Source organism: Aethalodelphis obliquidens, unplaced genomic scaffold, assembly GCF_003676395.1.
Source record: "Aethalodelphis obliquidens isolate GAN/ISIS:26980383/991018 unplaced genomic scaffold, ASM367639v1 scaffold41, whole genome shotgun sequence".
Classification (NCBI taxonomy): Eukaryota; Metazoa; Chordata; class Mammalia; order Artiodactyla; family Delphinidae; genus Aethalodelphis; species Aethalodelphis obliquidens.
The window spans coordinates 17,015,008-17,035,011 of NW_020837985.1; the positions used below are offsets into that span (position 1 = coordinate 17,015,008).

Genomic DNA, 20,004 nt, shown 5'->3' on the forward strand with positions numbered 1-20,004 from the left:
GGGGTGGGGTGGGGGGGGTGGACGGGGCCTGCCTGCTGCTCAGTGATGCGCTGAGCGCACTCCCGCGCGGGCTCCTTGTCCAGCGGCAGCCGCAGGCGGTGCACGGTGCGCGTCTCGCAGGCCTCCAGCTGCAGCCGGATGTCCTTGAGCTCTGAGATGCAGCGCTGACAGAGGGACGACTCCTGCTCGCCTGCGGACATGTCCAGCTCACAGGCTGCCCCAGCCACGCCCTCCGCTGCCACCCCCCACCCCCCACTCCGGCGGCACCCGCCTACCCTGCTCCAGGCTCTGCAGCAGCTGCTGGTAGTGGCGGCTGCAGGAGCCGTACTCGCGCTCAGCCTGCAGCCGGTCCTCAGGCCCGAAGCCACCAGCATCCTGGCTGTCCCGCAGGAAGGCCTGGTAGTGCAGCTCCAGGCTTCGCAGGGCCTGGCGCTGCTCCTCTGGTTTCAGCGTGCGGAACTGCAGACGGCACGAGGGCTGAGTACGGCCGCAGGAAGACCCCTGCCGCCCGGCACCACCCACAGTGCCCAGCGGGGCGGTCGTACCGTGACCAGGGACCAGGAGCGGATGAGCTGCATGTCGCGGCTGAGGCTCTGCCACGCGAGAAGGCTCTTCATTTCCGTGTGCAGCTGGTGCCACAACGCAACCAAGGCCTGGTGCTGGGCCTCCAGCCTGCCAGGTCAGGGGCACAGTCAGGGGTGTCCGGGGACCCGCCCGACACCACCCTCTCCAGCTGCATACCCAGGACCACGCACCTGGCGACGGCCTCCTGGGCCTCCTGGTTGGGCGGGGGCACAAGAAAGCACACGGAGGGCACGGTGGCCTCGCTGCCGGAGCTGCTGAGCACCTTCCAGTAGAATGGCTGCGCAGGGCCTACCATCTGGCACTCGTCACCCTTGTGCACGGTCACCTGAAGCAGTCAGAGCATCGCAGTGTGGCCCCACCCACACCCATGCCCACCCTGCCCGGCCCACCCTGCCCGGCCAAGCCCTCACCTCCACCTGCTTGTAGTCGCACACGGCCAGCAGCGGCACACGGCCCCGCACGGGGTGCGCTGGGTTGCGGGGCTTTAGCTGCACGATGGCCTTGGCCCGCTTGGCCAGGCCCGAGAGGTGCCCCCTGTACTCGTTTAGCTGTTCCTTCTCGTCCTGCAGAGGAGGGGCAGCTCAGAGACCATCACCCGGCGTCAGACACCGAGCACCCAGACGGGGGTCTGTGAGGACCCACGTGCGCACCCCGGGAAATGCAGGAGCACCCCTGGACCCCCGCAACGCCCTGAGATCCCACGTCCTTCCAACTGCCCCCAGAATGCTGTGGGGCTCGGCACTCAGCCAGGACAGGCGCCCGGTCCCACCGACACTCCTTCCTTCCCAGTTAGGACCGAAGGGCTTCCCCAGCCCCCGTCACATGTGGCGTCCTTCAGGGGAGGGCCCCACAGCGTCCTCTCCCCTCTGCCCTCCCCTGTCCTGCTGTGGAAGGTCGCCCACCTCCTCCCATCCAGCCACTCCGAGGGATGGAGGACCGTCCAAGGCTGCAGGTCAGGGTCCACGCGGAAGCTGCCTGCACCTCTCCTGCCCCCTCCTGGGCCGATGCTGCCACTGAGGGGGCCTCCTGGACCCCAGGCTTCGCTGACCCCCACTCCTGACCACAGGAGCTCCAGGCGGCAGGGCCTGCCAGCTTCCTCTCTCCTCCATCACTCCCTGCCCCAGGGCACCTGAGCAGCACACTCAGCTGCCTCTGTGTCCTCCTCAGCCCTCCCGACTGCGCCTGCCCCAGACTGTCAGGCCCGAGATGCTGATGGACCTGCCCGTCTCCTCAGCCCTCCCGACTGCGCCTGCCCCAGACTGTCAGGCCCGAGATGCTGATGGACCTGCCCGTGGTGACGTGGCTGGCAACAGAGCAGCTGACTCAGGCCTCTACTCCCTTCAGGGGCTGTGTGGGTGGGGGAGGCTCGTACCAGCTCTGGCCAGCCACCTGCCCCCAGGCCAGGACCCTGCCGCTAAGCTCTCGGTTCACCCATACCCCCGCCCCACTGTGCTGACCTCCAGCCCCTATCGTGCCTCCTGACCCCTGCTGGCACCTCTAGTCACCACGCTCCGCCTCCAGAGGGACCTTCCCAGAGCATCAATGCAGCCCAGACACCGGGCCAGCCTCTCCCTGTGCCCCCCTGGCCCTGGACCCTGCCACCTCGATGCCTGCCGCTGCCTGTGCCCCTCCAGCCCCACAGGCCAAGAGGCCGGGCCTCAGCGTCTGTCTCTTGCCGGGCTGCACGGCCCTGGGCTCGGCGGGGGCCCGGGTGGTCGGCTCACCTGGGCGTCCTGCAGCAGGTCCTCGAGCCGAGTGACGGTGATAGAACGGTCACAGGTATACTTCCTGCGCAGCGTCTCCTGCAGTTTCCGCAGCTGCTCCTCAGCCTCCCGCACGTCCGAGAAGAACTGCGGTGGCAGAAATGGGTAACGCTAGGCCAACAGCCGAGAGCCCCCGGCCAAAGCTGCCCCAGCACGGGCCGGAGGGGCTGGGCCCAACAACCGGGGAGGATTCTGACGCGAGGTCCATGGGGCAGTGCGCGGGGTCGATTATCCACGTCCGCACGGACACGGGGAGGGGCTCCTCGAGGTCACTGCAGCAGAGCCGGGGTTGGGGAGCCCAGTTCTCACCTGGAAGTAGGCGGTGTTGTCCTTTAGGTGCGCCTCGATACAACAGCACAGCTGTAGCATCCAGCTCCACTGGGTCTGCAGGGCCGCCTGGAAGGACTGCAGCACAGCACGTGGCCCCGTCGGGCCCTGCCCCGCACAGAGGCCCGGGGGGATCCCCCCAGCCCTGCCCCACCACACCAGGGGGGCCCGGGGGGGGTCCCCGCATCCCCACCCCACCTCCGCCGTGGGCCGGGCAGGGTGGTCTTCCCGAAGCAGGCGGTCGCCGGTGCCCTGGATCTCTTTGATTTTCTTTTCCTTCAGCTCTAGTTCGTGCATCAGGGCCTGACATGGAGGCAAGGGCTCTCAGGGGCGGTGCCAGGGCCGCGTCGGGGTCCACCCATCTCCCGCCAAGCACCACCCGGGGTCTGGAGCCGGACCCGCACTGGGGAGGGCAGTCGTGGGAGGGGAGGGCCCGGAGGCTGGCCACCTGCCTCACCGAGTAGCCCTCCTTCTTGGCGGCCATGTTGGTGTTGCGGTCGCTCCAGTCGAAGCCCACCTCCTCCTCCTCCCTGTCACTCAGCCACATCAGCTCCTTGGTGGCAGCGGCCACAAAGCCATGCAGGCTCTCCAGGGACCGGAGGCGGGCCTTGGAGGAGCTCTGTGAGCAGGCAGGCGGGGAGTGTGTCAGCCCCGCGCCCCCCTCCCACCCCCCCGCCCCCTCCCACCCTCCCACCGCGGCTCCCAGCCGGCCGCCACTCACGAGCAGCCTGGTGTACTGCAGGTCCAGCCGACCCAGGCAGTCTCGGTAGGCACCCCGGGTGGCTGGGGAGAGCTGGCCCTGTGGGAGGTGAGGAGAGGTGAGGCCTGCGGCGGCCAGGACCTGGCCCGCGCCCACCGCCCGGCCCCCACTCACCTCGTCAGTGCGCGCCCGCTCGATCTTGGTCCGGAACTCCTCGACCGACTGGTGCAGGCCTCGGTGGCTGCCCAGCTGCGCCTCCACGCTGGGCAGGTCCACGCCCCACTCAGCACTGTCCAGCCGGCGCTGGTTCTCCTCCACCCAGGCCAGCAGGTCCTGCAGGTAGCGCAGGGTGGAGTCCTCGAGCTCGGGGTGCCTCGGCGTGCTCCGCAGACGCAGGTTGTACTCGGTGCGGACGGCCACCAGACGCTCATGCAGGCGGTACACCCTGTGGGCGGGGCAGGGGTCAGGAGGGGTCAGCGGAAGCGGGGTGCCCTCCCCAGGCCCTGGGGGTGGGCGGGGGCCTGGCCCACCTGCGGTACATCTGCTCGCCCTGCGGGTGCCGCCCATCCTTGAGAGTCTGCACGTCGTTGAACAGCGTCCGGATCATGCTATCCGCCTTGTCCAGGTCCCGCTCCAGCTCGCCCGCCCGCTGCGGGGCCTTGCCTGAGGCCAGCAGCCGGACATCCTGCAAGGTGGTCGCCCTGACTCACAGCCTGGACACCCCGCCGCCTGCCTGCCTGCATGGGGCTCCCCCGCTGCCTCCAGGCCCACCTCCATCCTTTCCCTTTCCTCCCCATCCACCACGGCACATTCTTCTGATGTTTCTGGCGAAACCCGCAGCCCCCACCTCTCTGGGGGACCCAGGACCGGGTCCAAAGGCCTCCACTAGGGCCCAGAAGCCGGACGGTTCGTGGTCTTGTCCTCCAGCTCCCACCCCTGGAAAGTTCTCCCCAAGAGAGCCCCTGTCCAGGCCCACACAGTCCTGCCTCTCTGGGCCCCACGGGTCTGGCCAGCAGCTCAGGGCGGGCCTGGTGCCCAGGAGCCAACTCTGCCCGAAGCTAGCGGTCAGAGTCTGCTCCACACCCAGAGGGAGGAGCGCTCAGGGCCCGCCTCCCTCCCCCAAGCCTCCCCCCCCAGGCCCACCCCCGTGCCCGCCCCTCACCGACTGCAGCAGGGCGTCGGCCTGGTTCAGCTGCTCTTCACACAACCCGGCCTCCATCTGCAGTTTGCTCACGACACGCTGAAGACGCTCTAGTCTGCGGCCCAGAGCAGCCACGGGACCCCCAGTGAGTGGCGTTGGCCACCAGGCTCCCCGCCGCAGAGTGCAGCTCCCCTCCTGCTCCCGGCCTGCCCACCAGCCTGCCTGCGGCCCACAGCTCAGTGTGGGTTTCTCAGCCTCGGGGAGGGGGCATTTCCTCCCCAGGCAGTGACTCACCCTCGGGGTGGCTTCCCTGCCACCGCAGGGCCCCACCCGGGCCCCACCCGCCGCCCAGCTGCCCCGTCAACCCCAGCGCCCGCCCACCTCTCAAACTCGCTGCGGAGCTGCTTCTCCCGCTCCAGGATGGCCACGTGCAGCTTGCCCCACTCCTTCTCCACGTCCAGCGGGTGGTAGCCGGGGGGCATCTTGAGCTGGCCTGCTTGCACCGCCCCCTGTGGGCAGGGGCCTAGCTCAGGCCTGGGCCAGCAGAGGCTTGGGGGTCACCCGGGCCCCCGGCCCACCCGACCTGAAACAGCCCTGGTCCCAGCTCTGTGGTAAGGCCAGGCCAAGCCTGCTGGAGGGGACCCCACAGGCCCCGGGCTCCCGGGCAGCTTCACTCACCTCCAGAATGCCCCCCGCTCCCCTCCCTCCAGGACCCCCCTCACCTCCAAGGACTGGTAGATGCCCTTGCACCGGTTCTTGTCCGCCTCCTTGGCTGGAAGCTCCGTCTCCTTAAACTTCAAGAACTGGCACCACAGGATCTGGGGACAAGAGGTGTCAGCAGCCAAACCTGGGGCTCCACAGCGGGCACAGGACCCCAGCTAAGCAGAGAAACCCACCTCGATTTCTTCAAAGCTGGAGGGGAAGCGGCGCTCCTCGAAGCCAGCCGTGTGTGCCCGGATCCACTGCAGCACCAGCAGCACCAGCTCGCGGTACTCCTGCCAGCGCAGCTGCAGCTCCTGGGGAGGGGGGCGACGGGCCGTCAGGGGCCCGCCTATCCCCTGCCCGCCCTGGGCCTGCCGGCCGGCACTCACATTAGCCTTCACCCCGTCCTGCACGTCGGGCACCCGGGGCATGGCATCGTACAAGGATGAGACGTAGGTGATGATGGACTTCTCGTCGGGCTGAGGGACGTCCACATCTGCAGGGGAGGAGGGTCAGAGGGGCCTCAGCGAGCGGCAGGGGAGGAGAGAGTGAGGCGGGGGCCGCGGCACGTACCCTCAGGGTCCAGGAGCCTTGTCACCCCCAGGTCCCGCTCTGCCACGGAGAAGGCCTGGTCCAGGTTCTCCAGGTTGGTCTGACGATACACCTTGTTCATGTCGATGAGCGTAGGCCTGTGGGCAAAGGGGCGGGTGGGGCAGGCAGGCGGGAACACAGGGGCAGCGAGGCCCACCGGGCAGGTCAGCGCACAGACATGCCCTCCTCAGGCCCCCAGAGACACAGAACCCCCAGCACACGCTCATCCTGAAAAACACCCCCACCCCACTAGCGTCCAGTCCCACCCACCCAGGTAGCCCACCTGCAGGTGCTGCACACATTGGGCCCTGGCCCCAGGAGCTCAAGGGGCCTACAGTGGGCACAGGCACAGGGTGGGGTGCCGGTCAGCCTGGGCCCCCCGCAGGGCCGACCCCACACAGGCTCCTTCTGGGGTGTCCACGTGGGGCCAGCGCTCATGGCTCTGAAAACCAGCAGGCTGCTGTCCTCTGGCCTCGAAGCCGGCACGGCCTCAGGAAGGTCCCAGGAGGAGGCGGGAAGGGCGTGCGTAAGGCTGGGGCTACTCGCCTGCACCCTCCCAGGGAGGCGGGCTGGCGCTGGTGCCTGTCCCTGTGGGCGGCAGGTCCCCGTGGGCGGCAGACGCCTCCTCGCCCCCACTCGTTTGAAGTTGCCCAGCTGAGGGGCTGCAGGGATGCCCCCGACCCACAGTGCCCTCCCTGCCCCGGGCCGCGTACTTGTGCCGATGGATAATGGCGTTGAAGAGGCGGCCATCTCGCCAGCTGGAGGTGAAGTTGTCACAGCGCAGGCCCTGGAAGCCCTCTATCATGCGCTGGGACCACAGCAGCAGCTTCTCCTTGGCTGTCATGTCCTCCGACTGCCCGCTCACCTGGATGTCCGAGATCTGCCCCACACAGCGGGCAGGAGACGGGAGCTCAGCCACGGCCACCGACCTGCCCGGCGCCCAGTCAGGGTGCACGGGAGCTGCCAGGCCAGCTGAGGCAGGCTGGGGCCGCAGGGACCCGCCACACCTCAGTGTCACAAGCCGAGGCCACTCTAGGCAGCAGCTGCCACGGAATGGCAGGCCCCCAGCCCCTGCTGTCGCCACATGGTGGGTGCCCTGGGCTCCCTCCCCCTGGGGCACACCCCGCACCCCGCAAGGCCCCTGCCGTCACCACATGGTGGGTGCCCTGGGCTCCCTCCTCCTGGGGCACACCTCGCACCCCGCAAGGCAGGCATGGATCAGAGTTGGTGGATGGTGGGCGCATGGAGCTCACCCAGAAGTCCCAGGCCAAGAAAAGGCTGTCACGAGGGGCAGGGGGCGGGGCAGGGCCTCCCTGGCTGCAGGCCAGGGTTATGTCCCGGGGACTGAGCATGCGCGGCCACTGCAATGCCCGGGCCCTGCACTCGTCCAATCCTTCAGGCCTGGGTCTGCCAGCCTGTCTGCTCCCCCGCCTGCCTGGCCCTAGTTATCTGTCTGTCGGCCTGCCCGCCTGTGTGACTCAGCTGCTGTGCCAGCCAGGCTCTGCCTGCCCAGCTCTCAGATTTGCGGCTTCCTGTGCGGGCCGGGCAGGCAGTGGGCGAGTCAGCCCGTGCAGTGGGGTGCTTCTCTAGAACCTTCCCTGGGGCAGGAGGCCACACCAAGAGTAGAGAATGCATTCCTCTGCAGGGAGGCTCTGCGGGCCCTGCCCAGTCAGGGCCAGAGGGCACGGGATAGGCAGGCCTTGGAGAGAGGCCTGGGCCTTGAGGCCACGGAGCTAGCACAGGGCAGCGGCACGGGCTGGCGGGAAGGCTCCAAGTGCCAGAATGCTGAGGGCCCCAGCTCCCAGGCTGCACGCCTAGCCGGGTGCCAGGCCAGCCCCGCCGGAGACTCCGGGGGCAGCAGAGAGTCAGCGGGCGGCCATGCTACCTGGAAGTGCAGGATGATGGTCCAGATCAGGCCGAGGGTCAGCTTGGGGTTGCCGTCGGCAATGTCATCGTTCCTGATGTTCACCAGCTTCACCTGCGAGCAAGCTGCCCTCAGTCGTGCCCCCGAGCGGGCCGGAGAAGGGGGCTGGGGCCCGCGGCCAGGTGGGCGGCATTACCTGGCGGTGTCGGAGGTAGTCCAGGGCGATCTGCACGTTCTGCAGCTTGTGGAAGCGCATCCTGCCCTTCTCCCGCGGCTGGGAGGGGAAGCAGGGCCGGTCAGTGGCCCCAGGGCCCGGTCACAGCCCGTCCTATGGCTGCTGCGTCTGCCCGCCCTCAGAACCCCCAAGGCATCTATAGTGAGGATCTTCCCCAGCGGGGCAGCAGCCCTTCCCTGACCCGGGTCCACCCGCCCCAGCTGGGAAGGGGGGGGCCGCTGGCCCAGGGGCCAGGCCCAGCAGGGACCAGGCTGCGGGAAGGAAGGAGGGGGAGGGGAGGAGACAATAGCCAGGAAGCCACGGGGGAGGGCGGTGGCTTTGGGGGAGGGGTCCTCCTGCCGGGTGGTGGCAGCCCCGGCCCAGGCAGTGCGGCAGGCACGATGGCAGGCAGCTGGATGCAGGGCCGTTTGCCAGCCCAAGTGCCATCGGCCCTGGGTGAGCTGGGCTCCTGGTCTCAGGGAGCCCACGTGCCGCCGTGGCCAGCGGGCACAACCACTCACCAGGCGCGAGCTCCTGATTACGTCCCGCTCTCTTGGCTGCCCGGCCAGAGCAGGGCAAAGGGTAAAGGGCAGAGATCAAAGTTCAGAGTCCAAGCAGCAGAGAAACCAAAGCAGAGCAGAGCGTGAGGTTACGGTGTCAAGGCTCCAGCACGGAGGGCAGCAGGGCTGTGCGCCGCGGGCCGCTCCCGGGCCAGGCCCGACACTCCGGACCAGGAGGCGCAGTGGGGGGCGAGGCCAGGCTGGACACGGAGAGGGCACGGGGAAAGACCCCAGGAGGGAACGCAGGCGGGGCCTCGGAGGGGGCGGGCGGTTGGGCGCACGTACCAGGCTGTCCCCTGAGAGCACCTCCAGGAGGGAGATGAGGTTGTGGCCATCACGGAGGTCTTCATACAGGTCACTGATGTGCCTCTGTGCCTGCAGGGACAGAGGACTGGGCTGGCCGCAGGTCTCCAGAACCACCAACAGGCCCAGAGGGCATGAGGCAGGGGCCCACAGAAGACACCCACCCCCGAGGAGGCACCTACCTGTGCCCTCCAGTGCTACACAGAGAGACCAGGAGAGACGGAGAGGAGGAGGAGGGGGACAGAGACAGGAGGCAGGAGCGAGCGAGGGGAGGAAGCAGACAGAAAAGGACAGGTTTCAGAGGTGGGAGGTGAGTTCCCAGGGCAGAGAGGGATGGCCCCGAGCGGCTGGGTGGCAGGAGGCGTGCGGGCCCTTGTTCGGGCTGGAGGGCCAGGGGCACGCTCCTTCACCCCCACCCGCAGTCTCCTCAGCCCCTGCGACGCGGGCGCTTCTGCACACACCCACGTGTGCGCATGCCACCAACCTTGATGAGGTGCTTGTTGACCCACTTGGTGAAGGTTTTCTTCTGCACACGGTCCCGCTCATCTGGGAGAGACAGGGCCAGGTTACCTGGGGCCTGGGAGGAGCCCTGCGAGCCCCCAGGAGGCGACCACCACGCAGATAACAGCGGCTGGCGCCTGAAGGGGGCCTCAGCCTCACAAGGCAACCCAGCCTCCCTGCCCCTGCCCGACGCCGCCCTCCTGAGCCCTGGACAGGTGGGGAGGGGCCAGGCACGGTGCCCACCGCTGGGTCTCCTCACTGTCTCCCCCTGAGGCTGGGAGGGTCTGGAGCCACGGCACACAGGTCCCGGCCTGCCCCCCCCCAACCGGCTGCCTCCAGGGCCCTGGGCTGGGCAGGGATGCGGCGAGGGTGAAGCTCTCCTCCCCACGGGGCAGTGGGCCTTTCCCGGCACACAGCGAGCTGTCCCCCCCCACACTGCCCGACACCCGAGGCCCACAGGCCACTGCCGGCCTCTCTGTGCTGGGCACGGGTGGCTGGCCCCCCGACCCCGGCAGCTCTGCACCTGGGCCAGGACACAGCACGCTCCCCGTGGCGCCAGCCACCTGCCTCAGTCTGTCCCCCAAATTCAGACCCTCAGAGTCTGGGCCCCACCCCACCCAGTGCCACGTTTCCCACGGCAGGAACTGGGCCCTTCCTGCCCCACGCCTGCCCTGCCGAGCGAGGAGTGCCCGCTACCTTTCTTGCCCTCTGAAGCCCTGAGCACAGCCAGGTAGAGGTTGTCCTCCGAGCTGGTTCTCTTGCGACCCAGGCCCTTGGGCTCGGGCACTTGGAGCCAGTTCTGAGACATGATGCCGCGCCCACCCCTTCGGTGCTCGGTCCCTCAGTCCCCAGGTGCTGTGCTCTGGCGTGCGGCACACAGCGGCCGAAGGTGCTCGCTCAGTGGCTCAGCTCAGCTCAGCTCAGAGCCCAGTCGGTACTCCCGACTGCTGTACTCCCCAACTGCTGTCCCCGCCCCTGGAGCCCCACCCCACCCTGCACAACCCCCAGAAAGGGAGTGTCCCTGCGGGAAGGAGGAAGATGACCCCTCCCCCATGGCCACACCCACAGCCCGACAGAAACAGGAAACTCAGGAGTTTCCTCACCCACCCAGCCCGCTGCAGCCCCTGGCGGGACCCGGGGGTACAAGGGGACCTGGCACCTCGCCGGAATCACAGGGAACCACACGCCTTCCTCATGGCCACTCCGAAGGAGGGTCCCCCCACAGGGAGGGTACCTGAGTGCCGCTGGGCCTAGGGAGCCCACGGGTCACACCTCTTGGGCAAGCACCGGCTCAGGGCTGCCGAGCCCAGGGCTACCCCTGTGCCTGCCCACACTACCTGCTGGAGGGGCTCTAAGGAGGGACCCCCAAGCTGAGAGACACCTGGCTTGGGGGGGGCAAGCGCCCATCCTTTCCTTGCAGCCCCCCTAAATCATCCCTTCTCATAGGCCTACATGCCCTCTGTGGGGTGGGAGCCAGGCTCCACTGTGCCCCTGGCTCCAGGGCCACTATGGTCCAGTGCCAGGCGGGCCCTCCCCGAGCTGCCCACCAGGCACGTCCTGGAGCAGTGCCCCATACGAAGGCAGAGCACACAGCAGGGCGGGAGGGGGCACATAGCCGAGCGCTGACTCACCCAGCAGGACTGCCCAGCCCTGAGCCGCAGGAACTCTGCCCCACGGTCGGGAGGGAAGGTCTGGGGCCAGAGGGGAGCACGGGGCGGGGCGCGCGGCAGCCAGTGAGTCAGGGATGGGGAGGCCCCCCTCCCCCGCACGGTGACTCACAGGAAAGGAAGCCGCACCTGGGGGCAGTGGGGGCAGGACGGGTGGGGCGCACAGATAACAGCTATTTGGGCTGTGAAGGTGGGAGGACAAAGGGCACCGGGGTGCCGCCTGGCCTGCTCCCTCTGGTCGCGCACACAGCTTCCCCTGGAAGCGTGGGGACTGCCCAGGCTGCCCGACCACCGCAGGAAAGAATGCACCGCCCCGATCACAGAATTTTCCAGTCAGATGTGATGTGATGCAGCCGTCAGCGCTGCCCCCCCATGCCCACAGCACCTCCGGCCTCTGGCCTCTGCTCCAGGGAAACCTCACCCCACCCCATCCCCGCTTGCCCTTCTATAGCCACAGGAGGGCGCCCAAACCCCACGGGGTAGGGGGTGCCCCAGCCAGGTGGAGCTGCTTACACCCCACCCCCGGCCCTAGGGGCTCTGCCGAATGCCACAACCCTCCCGACCTCGGAGAGGCCCCTTAGGCCCCAAGCCCAGACTCTGCATCTGCTCTACACACCCCGCAGCCTCTGTGCAGGGCCTGGAGAGGCCCCACGGACATCAGCTCTTCACCCTCCAGAGGCGCTCCAGAGTCCCAAATCTGACCCCACGCTGGCCAGCACTCCCAGGACAGGGTCACCGAGAAGGTCTAACACCCACTGCCCCTCCCCGGGTTTGGATCCTGCAGAAACGCAGCCGCTCATCCCAGCAGAAGTTCAAAAAGCCTGTACCGAGCGCCTGCTGTATGCAGGCTCGGGGCTAGTCCAGCTGTAACAGGGAGGTGAGGTCTCTGCCTGCAGGGGTAGGGGTGTCATTCTGGGGAGGGGCACACACACGAGGCCCCTGGGAATGAGCCAGGAGCTGGAGCAGGGAATCCAGGACAAGCAGGGCCCACTGGACTTGGTGAGCCCCCAGCCCAGGCCCCAGCCCCAGCTCCTTCTCCAGATTTCTCTCTGCCACCGAGGGGCCTCCAAGGATGCTGTCTCACCGTCTGGGATGGGGTTCCACCTCCTCCTCCCAAGCCTGGCTCCAGCGCCCGGCCCCCCTGGACGCCCTCTTGCCTCTGAGCTCCCCCTAGGGTCTCAGAGCTCGTCCTCTCCCCCCTCCACAGCCCCTCCCTCCAGCCCTGCCTACTAGCCCCTCGCTCCTAGCTGTAGATGCTCCCTCCCCTGTCCATCCTATTCGGGCCCTCAAACCCAGAGACAACCCCTCCCAGGCCGGCCCTGCCCCACCTGACTCCCCACAGGCCAGGCTGCAGCACATCTCAGCCGGCCCTCCCCAGGACATTCCCCAGCACTGGTGCGCCTGCACATCTGCCTGACCCCTGTCCTGTCCACCAGCCCAGCATCCCCTAGAGCTGCCCATGCCCTCTGAAGAATATCGATGCCCCCTCCTACAGATATGGAAACTAAGGCTGGAAGCCCGCCACGATTAGTGGAGCCGCTCCTGGGACAGGAAGCTTGCAGACGGAGAAGGGTACCTCGGCCCAGGAGAGGCGGGAGGCCGAGGGCCTGCAGCCCCGCCCCCAGCTCCTCCCTCTCCCCTCACGCGGCCGACTGCCAACTGCCTGGTGCCCAGAAGCCGAGGCCCAGGCCCAAGCCGCCCCGCCCACCTCCCCCTCCCCCTTCTCCAGAGGGAACAAAGGGGCAGAGGGGACCTCACTCCGCCTTCCTCCCCAGGTGTTTCCGGAACTGAGCCTGCGGGTGGGGCTGCACTTGGGCGGGGCAGCACCCGGCGGAGATGACAAGGAGACAGAGGCAGGTGACCCCCCCTGCACCACCACCCTCCAGCCGCATGCACCCACCTACGCAGCACAGCTGCCCGTAGAGGTAGCCCCTGCGGGCCTGCTCGCAGCCCCCATCCAGCCAGCACGGCCGTTCCAGCACAACCTCCTTCTGCGTGGCAAGAGCGACTCCCGCCCCCCGTGTGCCGGGCGCAGCCATGAGCTTGGGCGCCCTGGGGACAGCACACAGGACAGTGCAGCGTCTGCTTCCCAGCCCACCCGTGAGGCCGGGGCCGCCAGCTCTTCTCTCCACACCCTCCCCAGCCGCGGGCGGCGGGCCAGACGCCGAGAACCTGCCCCCGGCGGGCGCCCCGCCCAATGTGAGCCTGGAAGCCGCGCCCCTACATGAAGGGAGAGGACCCGGCTACCCGGCTAGGCCTGGAGGACTGGGGGCAGGGGGAGGCTGCCCTCGAAGACAAAGAGGCCTGGGAACTCCCTAAGATAACCGCTCCCGTGGATGACGCTCCCTGCAGGATTCAAGGGAGAGGCTGGGGGCAGTGTGGGGAGCAGGGGCTGAGACAGCCGGGAACAGAGCAGGAGGGGCACCAAGGGCAGCAGGGACGGGGAGCAGGCTAGGACAGCGGCCGAAGGGGAGCCCCTTCCCCACGTGGGGACAGGGCACAGCAGCAGGCTGAGGGAGGGAGGGCCAACCCGCAGCAAAGAAGTCCTGGCCCGAGCGCTTTTATTGACCGTCCCTGCAGCTGAGTCACCAGCTGCTCCCCAGCCCCCAAAAGCCACGCCTAGAAGGCCCATCCGGACTCAGACCTAGGGCCCAGCGGGCCCAGCATCCCTGTCAGGGGCCAGCTCTGGCCACCCCCACTGAGGGCAAGCCTCCACACTCCAGGCTATGCCCAGTGCGGACCGGCAGGTCCCCAGTGCGGCAGTCCCTCTGGCCAGAACCCCAGTCCCCATGCCCCCGCCCCCCAGCTCATTCGCTCGAGTGGAAGCCCCACCCTCCTGGGCCGCACGCCGCTGCTGCCAAGGGCTACAGCCCAGAGCGGGTGACCTGGAGCAGGGGGCGGGCAGAGCACAGCCAGGCTGCTGGTCCCAGGCGTTCCTAGGCCCTGGCCCTGCCTCACCTCTGCGCAGGGGCGGGGAGGCTCCGCCCACGCCCATCCCCACCTCAGTCCTGGGCAGGAGCTCTCCCAAGACCTGCCCCAGGACACCCGGCCTGTACCTGCCAGCTGGTTTCTGTGCACAGTCACCTGTGCTCACCCTGTCCCTGACTGCTAGGGAGGGACCTCCCTTCCGGACTGGATGCCCCTGCACTGCCCCTGCCACCCACTCCCCACATGTCCGGAGCCCCCCCTCCCAGCAGGGGGCTCCAGGCTGATGAAGCCACAGAGCCCCGGCCCTGCCCAGAGAAGCAGGGTAGGAGGCGGGGGCAACACCGCTTCTGAGCACGTGCCAGAGCCGCTTTCCCCGGGACGGAAGGGGAGGGCGTAGGGAAACGCAGGGGCGGGAGGGAGGCGGCCCCTTGCCCGCCCCGCCCTCAGCCTCCTGACGGGGTGGCGGCTGGTGACAGCAGCCCGGGCAGTAGCCACCAGCGGGCTTACCTTGCTCATCCTGCGCCCGCCGGCGCCCCCTGTGCCAGTGCCACACAGCGGCCAGGGTGACAACGTGGCCCACGACCACCAGGGAAGGGAACAGACTGCCCGACGGCTCCATGGCTCTGGAGAGCAGAGCAGGCGGAATCGCCCTTCGGAAGGGCTGCTCGAGGCCGGGCAGCCCCCTCCCTTCCCCGAGCGGAGAGGACGGCGGGGGGTGCCCGGGACCAGGGACCGCCCCCTGCAGGACCGCCCTACCACCGTCCGCCAGGCGCCCAGAGACAGGCCCTGGCGCTGCTGCCGCTGCCGCTGCCGCTGCTGCCGCACCAACTGTGCTCCCGCCAGCCCCCCTCCCCCCCCCTCCCGGCCGCTCCGCGCTCCCCACCCTCCCACGGCGGCGCCGGCTCAGCTGTCCCAGCGCAGCTATCACGCTGTCACGCTCAAGGTTAGCGGGAGCCTTAACCCCTGCCCACCCTCGGCCACACCCGCCAGGAGGAGGGGCCTACGGGGAAGCCAGGCCGAGCGGCAGCCCCCCCACAGCCTGGGCCCTGGGCGGCCTCAGCACAGTCCTGCCCCCACCCCCACCAGGAGGGCGACCGTGGTGCCCGAGCACCCCACTCTGCCTCCAAGGGTACCCTCTGGTGACAGCTGCCAGCACCCCAGCCCTCGCTGGCCTCCCAGGCTGGCAGCTGACCTAACCACCCTCAAAGACAAGCGGCCAGAGCCCCGACGCACGCCCCTACCCGCCACAGGACAACAGACAGGGTGCGGGGGAGGGGCCCAGGTGCCGGCCTGGAGAGCAGACCGTGCACAGAGGTAAGGACAGAGCCTCCCACCCGCGGCCCCAGCCGGGCTTTCGAAGGCTGCCCCACCTACCCGGCACAATCTTCATTGGGGACAGTGGCGGGAGCCCACGGGTCCGACTGGGAATGGGTGCGGGGTGTGGGGAGGGTCACAGGCCCCTCGGAGGGAACAGTGAGCCCGGCAGTGGCGGTGGTGCCGCTGACAGCAGCAGTGCCTGTGTCCGTGGGGGAGGGGAGGGGTGGGCAGGGGGCCCGGGGGATATAAATATCCAGGGAGGCCCAGCGAGGCCCGTCATGTGTCCAGACTTAGAACGTGACGTGCAGAGCGAGGGCACCTGGGCCCAGAGCCTCGCTGGAGCCCAGGCTGACTGGGCGGCACCACCCCACCACCCGACGCTCCCCCCAGGCTCCCACGGGTGATTCTAATAATAAGAAGCCTCCTGGAACAGGCCGAGCAGCGGCATGTGGGCCTCGGGGGCTCACGTCCCCCTTGAATGGGGCACAGCCCCGCCCTGCCGGCCTCGTGGGGTAGGGACAGCAGTGGGGGAGCACTCGGAAAGGCCACACAGGCAAGGGCTCCCCCCACCCCCCTGCACAAATCACAGGACGCAACACCTGGCCCAGAGGGACGGGACGGCCTCCCCAAGGTGACATCTCAGGTCAAATCGGGCTGGGCCACGTGAGCACCCGCCCCCCAGCTCGGGCCGTGCCTCCCCACCCCAGGACAGTCCCAGTGTCTACGCTGACCCCACCCAGACCCCATCAGCAGCGGGTCTGCAGAACGCTTGGGGCCGAGGTACCGGCCCACATGACATCCTGGACTGACCCAGGCCTCAGTGCGCTCAGGAAACAGGACGTGGGGGTCACGGTCCTTCCCCTCTCCTCCCAGCAGCCTGGACCCCTCAGGCCCGAGCAGACAGAGCACTGGGGTTGGTACCCCATTTTGTAGCACTTCCCCTGTGTCCAGCACCATTCTATTCCAATCCTCAGAGAAAGCTACGGAGTAAGCCCCGTGTATTACTGCATCGTACAGATGAGGAAACCAAGGCACAGAAAGGATGAGGGGCTCACCCTCGGTCACACAAGGCTGTGATGTCAGCCCCGGCGGTCTGCCTGGAGTGCGTGGTCAGCCTGTAGCAAAGCACGGCAAACCACACTTGGCCTCTGGCCGCCGGGATAGAGGCCCCCTGGTCCACATGGGGAGGCCAGGGGCAACGATAAGAGGACTGGAGGGGTGAAGGGGTGGAGGGCCAGGTCACCCAAGCCTCCTGCCCATCAACCCCGTGCCTCAGAAACTCACTTCTGAAGGAAACTGGCCTGCAGCAGCCAGCTCTGGAGGCTGGGACTGGGCTCCTCAGAGGAGTCAACAGCCGGGGGAGAACCACTCCCAGAGGCAAGGGTGTCCCTCGCTCGAGGGTGGTGGGCAGCACCCCCCGCCCCCCGCCAGGGACCTGGGGCACGGCCTGCAGCTCCCAGAGCCTCCATCCCACACCACACACGCCCGGGCACCTCTGAGAGGGAGCCGTGCCCATCCCCGAGTCCCGAGTCTCGAGTCCTGCTCCTCCAGGGCCCGGCCACAGGCTGGAGGGGAGAGGCCTGGATCCCTCCCTCCCAAAGGCCTGCAGCCCCCGCCCAGCCCTGCCCTACCTTGGCCCAGCTGAATCAGCTCCTCCATGCTGAACCTGTCCATGGCTGCCGACCGGTAGAGAGGAAAGGAAGGGAAGGCAGGAAGGAGGGAAAGGATGGGAGGCGGAGGGCAGGCTCGCTGGAGCCCTGGGAGCCGTGGCTCCTCCTCACGGCCACCCCTTAGTCAGCAAGCCCAGCAGAGCCGAAGCTCAGCGGATCAACAGGTCGGACCAGCCTGCCTGCAGCCCCTGAGCCCTCAGGCGGGGCCAGAGGACCGGTCTCCCTCCGGTGCCTGCCCGGCCCACCCCGGCCCACCCCACAGCCTCCCCCTTGCTGCACAGGCCCCACCAGCCTGCGCCTCCCCGGCCCCTCCTGGACCCCTCCCCGCCATATCCCCCACGACCAGCTCAGGCGCAGCCACCACGGCCTCCAGCCCTGACAAAGGTGACATCTCTTCACTGAGTCCCAGCCTCTGCGCTCCTCCCCTCCCCGGGCGCTGGCCTGCCCAGCCACCGCAGAACCCAGTAGAAGACAAATCTAATCGTGCCCCGCGCGCCCTGCTTAGAAAACCTGCCAGAGTTCTGCAAATTTCTCCGAAGACAGCCCAGACTCACGGAAGGCGGGCTGGGGCGCCACGCGCCGTGAAAAGGAGCACGGCAGCTCTGTGCGCTGACTCTGTGTCCCCTGTGTGGGGGACAAGCCACATGGGAGAGCCAGGTGCACAGCGGGGTCAGGAGAAGCAAGACCCCGAAGGCAACCTGCGTCTGCCGTGTAAGACGCTGTCGGAGCAGCACAGGTGCTGAGGGCGTTCGGATGGTACTTCTTCTCTACAGAAGTTTCAGTTCACTCTGAATTTTAAGCCACGCCGAGCATTACCACTTGAAACATAAATGAAATTCATATATAAAAACCCATTCCACGAGTTTTCTATCACACAAAGCAACCCCAAATTCCTCGCCCTCCCGCCACCTGGCCTCCCTCTGTCCCTCCTCCTGCCAGGCGGCTCTTGGCCAAGCGTGGTCCTCGTCACTCCACACAGGGGCCCTCCCTGCTAGCTCTGCATCCAGCCCATCCCCAGACGCTGGGGGCTCCCGGGCCGGGACTCGGCCTGGGTCTGGCTGGTAAGTGGCTGAACAAGCGAGTGGACACCTTCCCACTCGGAGGAGCAGACCAGCAGGGCACAGGTGGGCGGGTGGCCTCACGGTGGGGACCGTGGCGCGGCAGGCACAGCTGACTGCCCTGCAGCGTCCGTCACTCCCCAGCCGGGGCTGGACGTGCACAGGCAGCCCACCTGACCAAGGCCACTCTGGTAAGCAGGACGGCTGGCCCCAGGGGCTGTTGACCTGGTCCTTCTGCAAGCTGACTGGGGGGCGAGGCTGTGAGGAAGGAGGCGGCTGTGTGGCTCATCACTTGATAATTTTTAAAACCCTGGGAAGTCGATGGTTCTAAATGTCATCAGAACCTTCGTAGCCAGCGTGTGGAGCGTCACAACCCCTGCAGACCTGGATGTAGCCTGTGCCACACCCAGCACCCAAGGCACCCTAGGCGTCCTCCTGTACCCAGAGTGGCACTCAGATCCTGTGCTAGGCCTGAGGGACCAAGGGGAAGGGGAGCCCACACCCGCCGGCCCTGACTCATCCTGGAGCTGGAGCTCATTTCCTGTTGGAAACTCTGAGCTGCCACCGGCGACTGCGGCCGGGAAGGGAAGACTGAGTCACCTCCGTCAGGGCTGCGGGGTCCCCCCCACCCCCCACCCCCGCTCTGCCCACTGCAGCCACACCCAGTCTCCCCTCCTGGCCCACGGCCAACTGCCCGCCCAGCCACCATGCCCAGCCCAGCCAGGCCACAGACAAGGAAGGAAGGAGCGAAGCGGAGGGAGGGGCTTGAGCTCACCACACCCCCGACCCAAGAAGGGGGAGAAGGCTTGTCCACCAGCCACTGAGCAGGGTAGGGGCAGCAGCGAGGTGAAGGTTGGGGGAGAAGGCTCAGGCCGAGAGCCGGCCACCGGGTGCTTGGTCACAGCTGACCAAGCACCCAGCGAAGCACTACTGACTCTTTGTGGGTGTCACTGTCACCCCATTGACAGGAGCTGGAGAGGCCGTGTGGTGAGCCCGAGGCTGCCCCTCTGCCCACAGCCTCACTGATCCTCCCAGATGGGCTCCCACACCTAGGCCCGAGTTTGCGGGTCCAACCCAGACCAGGCCAGGGCCGGCGCTTCCGCTCAGCACCTGGGCCTGCGCCTGGGTCCCCAGACCACGCTCATTTACCTGGCAAACTCCTACCCACCCTGCTAGCCTCACCCCAGGCCCCCCTGCCAACCCCTCAGAAACCAAGTTCCTCCCCAGGTAGTGAGACACAGAGACGGAAGCAGGTGCGGGCTGCCCCACCTCAACGCCAAGGCCAATGAGCTCCAGAAGCGCATGTGTGAGCCTCGAGCTGCACGGGACCCTCTGCCCATCTGGGTCCTGCAGCACAGGTGCTTAGGGACAGAGGGATGCCACAGAGCAGGGACACAGCAAGGGCTTGCTGGCCACCTCTGGGACAAGAGGACCTGTCCCATCCTCTGAGACCTGGCTCCCGCTGGGAAGGATCTGCCTAGACCCCAGGCTGGGCCCTGCACCCGCCATGCCTTGGCCTCAGGCCCCGCGGCAGATGTTCCTACCTAGGGTCTGCTCTTCTCGCCCCAACCCAGGGCTGCCCGTCTAGGCCATCACCAACCCCAAGCCGACCAAACGGCCAGTCACAGTATCACGTCTGTGCCACACAACCATGGGGGCAGGTGCCACCCCAACTGGACAAACTCAAGGCTCAGAAAGGTCAGGGAGTCACCCACACTGTTGGAAAGAAGCTACACCGCTGTCCCATCCCAGCACCTCCTCTGCATGCCCCCACCTCCTGCTGAGAGGGCCTCAGGGCCGACAAGTCGCTGGGCTGGGGGGGGGGATGCAGGGGTGGGGGCGAGCAGGGCATAGGACAAGGGCAACGCTGGGGAGAGGGCTGAGGGTGCGGCCAGGGCTGTGTTAACAGCTGGTCCTGCCAGTCCAAGAACCACAAGCCCCACCCCTAGCTCCGGGGTGTGCCTGGGGATGGGCTGGCAGTAACCCACCGGCTCCTCCTTGGCCTACCCACCCCAAGGTCCTCAAGCCAGGAGGAGGAGCCCTGTGGGTCCACTGACCAGAGCGCGCAGGCAGAAACAGCGCCCCCTGCTGGCGGGAGCAAAGCTTTTGCACA

General features: G+C 67.9%; 1 protein-coding gene across 8 annotated transcripts in view; it reads right to left on the reverse strand.

Annotated features, from left to right (window-relative positions):
• LOC113633702 (plectin) overlaps positions 1–20,004 on the reverse strand; it is a 56,089-nt gene that overhangs the window by 13,696 nt on the left and 22,389 nt on the right. For 4 of the 8 annotated variants that reach the window (XM_027132078.1, XM_027132071.1, XM_027132072.1 and 1 more), the window contains exons 2-24: positions 9,235–9,296; positions 8,733–8,822; positions 7,870–7,947; positions 7,695–7,787; positions 6,523–6,689; positions 5,792–5,907; positions 5,608–5,714; positions 5,413–5,532; positions 5,239–5,334; positions 4,898–5,025; positions 4,538–4,631; positions 3,906–4,060; positions 3,550–3,820; positions 3,397–3,474; positions 3,133–3,294; positions 2,874–2,978; positions 2,658–2,753; positions 2,310–2,435; positions 996–1,148; positions 756–910; positions 546–672; positions 276–459; positions 33–190 (exon numbers count right to left, since the gene is read on the reverse strand). In XM_027132078.1, coding sequence (XP_026987879.1) covers positions 33–190; positions 276–459; positions 546–672; positions 756–910; positions 996–1,148; positions 2,310–2,435; positions 2,658–2,753; positions 2,874–2,978; positions 3,133–3,294; positions 3,397–3,474; positions 3,550–3,820; positions 3,906–4,060; positions 4,538–4,631; positions 4,898–5,025; positions 5,239–5,334; positions 5,413–5,532; positions 5,608–5,714; positions 5,792–5,907; positions 6,523–6,689; positions 7,695–7,787; positions 7,870–7,947; positions 8,733–8,822; positions 9,235–9,296 — 2,921 coding nt within the window. Of the gene's footprint in view, positions 1–32; positions 191–275; positions 460–545; positions 673–755; positions 911–995; positions 1,149–2,309; positions 2,436–2,657; positions 2,754–2,873; positions 2,979–3,132; positions 3,295–3,396; positions 3,475–3,549; positions 3,821–3,905; positions 4,061–4,537; positions 4,632–4,897; positions 5,026–5,238; positions 5,335–5,412; positions 5,533–5,607; positions 5,715–5,791; positions 5,908–6,522; positions 6,690–7,694; positions 7,788–7,869; positions 7,948–8,732; positions 8,823–9,234; positions 9,297–9,947; positions 10,174–12,818; positions 13,646–14,353; positions 14,979–16,794; positions 18,280–20,004 lie in introns of those variants that run through there. The other 4 variants (XM_027132077.1, XM_027132075.1, XM_027132073.1 and 1 more) reach the window with 4 other exon arrangements.